At 39.4% G+C, this 3,053-nt stretch overlaps 1 protein-coding gene across 2 annotated transcripts; it reads right to left on the bottom strand.

The window, feature by feature from the left end:
• Nucleotides 1-206: 206 nt before the first annotated feature.
• LOC125197014 (E3 ubiquitin-protein ligase RMA1H1-like) lies at nt 207-2,540 on the bottom strand. Of its 2 annotated transcripts, none has more exons than XM_048095703.1 (2): nt 2,322-2,540; nt 207-1,146 (listed from the first exon to the last, which is right to left on the bottom strand). In XM_048095703.1, the coding sequence occupies exon 2, from the start codon at nt 1,136-1,138 to the stop codon at nt 374-376; it is 765 nt and encodes a 254-aa protein (XP_047951660.1). In that variant the 5' UTR covers nt 1,139-1,146; nt 2,322-2,540; the 3' UTR covers nt 207-373. The 2 variants fall into 2 exon arrangements, with proteins under 2 accessions (XP_047951660.1, XP_047951661.1); XM_048095704.1 differs by lacking the exon at nt 2,322-2,540 and adding an exon at nt 1,640-2,262.
• Nucleotides 2,541-3,053: the final 513 nt, after the last annotated feature.

Below are 3,053 nucleotides of genomic sequence, written 5' to 3'. Positions count from 1 at the left end.
GTACTCCCTCCGTCCCATTAAATATGCAACATTTAGAAATCGGCACGGATTCCGTCCCATTAAATATGCAACATTTAGAAATCGGCACGGATTTTTATGTAGTGTTATTTTGTGAGTTAATGAAGAGAGAGTAAAGTAAGAAAGATGAAAAAGTAGAGATAAAATGTTTCCATTTTAGGAAACGTTTCATTTTTAATGGGACAAACTAAAAAGGAAAACGTTTCATTTCTAATGGGACAGAGGGAGTACTACATTTTTATACACGTTATATAAGATGATATTGATGGGGGTATTTATACAAGTCGTTAAGGTAAAATCTATACAAGTTCATCACCAACCAAAAACAGAGACTAAACTCCAAACTATATTCTGCTCAAAATAGGAGCAAACATAGCATCATACAGCAAAAAAAGAAGAAACATACTCTACTCAGTGATTTATCAGTCTGCACCATATGCCGTCGCAGCCTCGGCGAGCTGCTACCGGCCATATGGTAAGAATTCGGATACGAAAACGACGTCGTCTCCGAATTCCCAAATATTCTCGAGTACACCATCTCCCCGAACATCCCGATCATGGGGTCTGCCAAGTGGGGCGCACTTCCGTGTCCGAGGACGGGGGAGGTGGGGTAGCTTCCGTAATCTTGTCGAGGGGATGGTGGGGCGTCGTACCCTCTGCGGTGGAGTTGCTCGAACGGATACGACAAGTAGTTGCTAGCCGGGTTCGGTAAGATCAAGTTGGTCCGGCATCGGGGGCTCGCCGGCCTTTGTGGTATGACACGGGATAGCTCGTCCTTGGAGGCGTCAGTGGTCTTGCCTCGGCCGTAGAGGGGTATCAATGTCTTTTCCGTGACCTCGTTCTTGCAAACCGGGCATTGGGGCTTCTGGTGGTCCAGGTTCTCAGGGGAGGAGTGTTGGAAGCTGATCCACCGATATATGCACGGCCAACAGTAGAGATGGCCGCATAATGTGACCACGGGGTCCTGCACGAGGTCAAGGCAAATGTTGCACTCGAACCCAAGAGACGGATTGGTGTCGGATTCATTGAGTGTGGAGGTCAAGGATTTGAGGTTTTGGCACGAAGCTCTGTGTTGGTCTAAGCCAGTGGTCCGGGCTGCACCTTGGAGATATTGCTCCATTTAGATGTCTGCACAGGTGGATTGTATACATAAGATTTAATATTTAAAGGGTTACACAATCAAAAACATTCAATCAACATGAAGAGCAAAATAACAAGAGGTTTGCATCAAGTGCAAAATACACATACCAAATAAATGTGATATCACAATCCACACCATAAAAATGATAGTAATATAATTGGTTAGAATATATGACACATGACAATCTAGCAGCCCATGACAAGTAGTGTGAGCAACTAAGTATTTCTAAAATAGTCTTAAAGTTGATTAATGCTGTATCAATGGGCATAGTTAAAGATGATTTTCCATTAAAAAGCCTTGTTCAAATTTATTATTATCATTAGGTGAGATGCTGTTGAAAACACTAATTCTATCATCAATAATTTGGTTCCCAACCCTCACCTAACTTTTCCTGAAAACTAAATGAGTGAAGATCAAGAAAAGCAGAGCATCGTAATCTCTTGTGCATATCAAATATAGTACAATCATGTGCGGACATACCAATTTGGTGAAAACAAGGTTTGCACATATCATAAAACTTCTTTGCTTAACTGATTAAAACAATTTCATACTAGACAAAGATAGGCTTAGGTATTGATTCTTTCCCGGGAAGGGAAAGAATTTTCTCGAAGAGATGAAGAGGAAACAGGCAACCGTAAAAACTGGGCAATTCAAGATTCAAGACTCAACCCCATCAAGAAGATATAAAATCAGCAAAAAAATCTGGGTCAAAAACAGAGTCCGCGAGAATCCGCAAAGAAGTTGAAAATCAATCAAATAGCAAAAAAGCTCAAGAACATGAATACTCCTACATTTTATACAAACAAAATGCAAGAGCTGAATTTCTCAACTTTTTCAGTAAATAGAGACTTTTTTATCTTATGTCACCATTTCTGAAATCCAAATAGAATTCTGAAATGTGATCTGAGGTGTGAAAACAAGAGGCTGCAGCCAAATCCAAACCCAGAAACAACAAGGCTATATCACACTTCCCAAGAAAAAATATTTAATATTTTCCCCACACAAATTAAAAATTGCTAGCTGCAGCTAGATAGAGAGAGGCCCTCAAACAGAAGAACCGAAAAAAGGTCTAAAAATCACATCTTTAATCGGAGTCTCCAAGACCCACATGCATAAAATCAGAAAAAAAACACACAAGTGAAGAACAGCTCGCGATACATACCGAAATGTGAATAAGGGCCTTCTAAAAATGTTCCAAAATTCCGATTGCAATTAACCCTCTTACTAATATAAAGCTACAAAATCGCAGCTTTTTCGGAATTAAAGTTGAGAGAGAGAGAGAGGGGAGATGCTTTATCTTTCGAAAAGAAAAGGATAAACGGAATGTGTGTGTAGAAGCAAAAGGGATATAGCGTGAGTGCCTGAGATGAGAGGGACTAATATCTTTTCATCTCTATATATATACACATAATTAAACAAGAGAGTTGTGTATTATAGATACAGGAAAAAGGTGTATGTATATGCGTGGAGGTGAAAGCCCGTTGTGGATAAGTACTCTGAGATGCACGGTGACGGGGCCACCCATCCACCACCGCAGCGCCGACGTGGCGACAAACAGCGCGTGGCCATCACTCTCCAATATCTAGATTATTTTATACGCGGGTCCACTATTTTGTACTCCAATACGCTCATTTTAATTAATGTACTTTAATGTATTTAGTTGGACCTATGACTATATTTATTATTTATCTACAACCTAATAAAAGAAAAATATTTATGAGAACCGTGTTTTAAAAATTCAAACATATAATGATAATAATATGGTATATATTGAAAGTTTGAAATGTCACAGCCAAAATAAATGCCGGATGAAGACCATAAAATACAGATTTATAGATAATATGTCGATGGATTCCGTTGTTGGGTAAAATTTGAGATGGAAACTGATTGTTGT

The sequence above is a fragment of the Salvia hispanica genome, chromosome 6, assembly GCF_023119035.1.
Source record: "Salvia hispanica cultivar TCC Black 2014 chromosome 6, UniMelb_Shisp_WGS_1.0, whole genome shotgun sequence".
Taxonomy (NCBI): domain Eukaryota; kingdom Viridiplantae; phylum Streptophyta; class Magnoliopsida; order Lamiales; family Lamiaceae; genus Salvia; species Salvia hispanica.
Note: the sequence above shows the minus strand (reverse complement) of the source record. Positions and strands in the feature narration are given on the sequence as shown.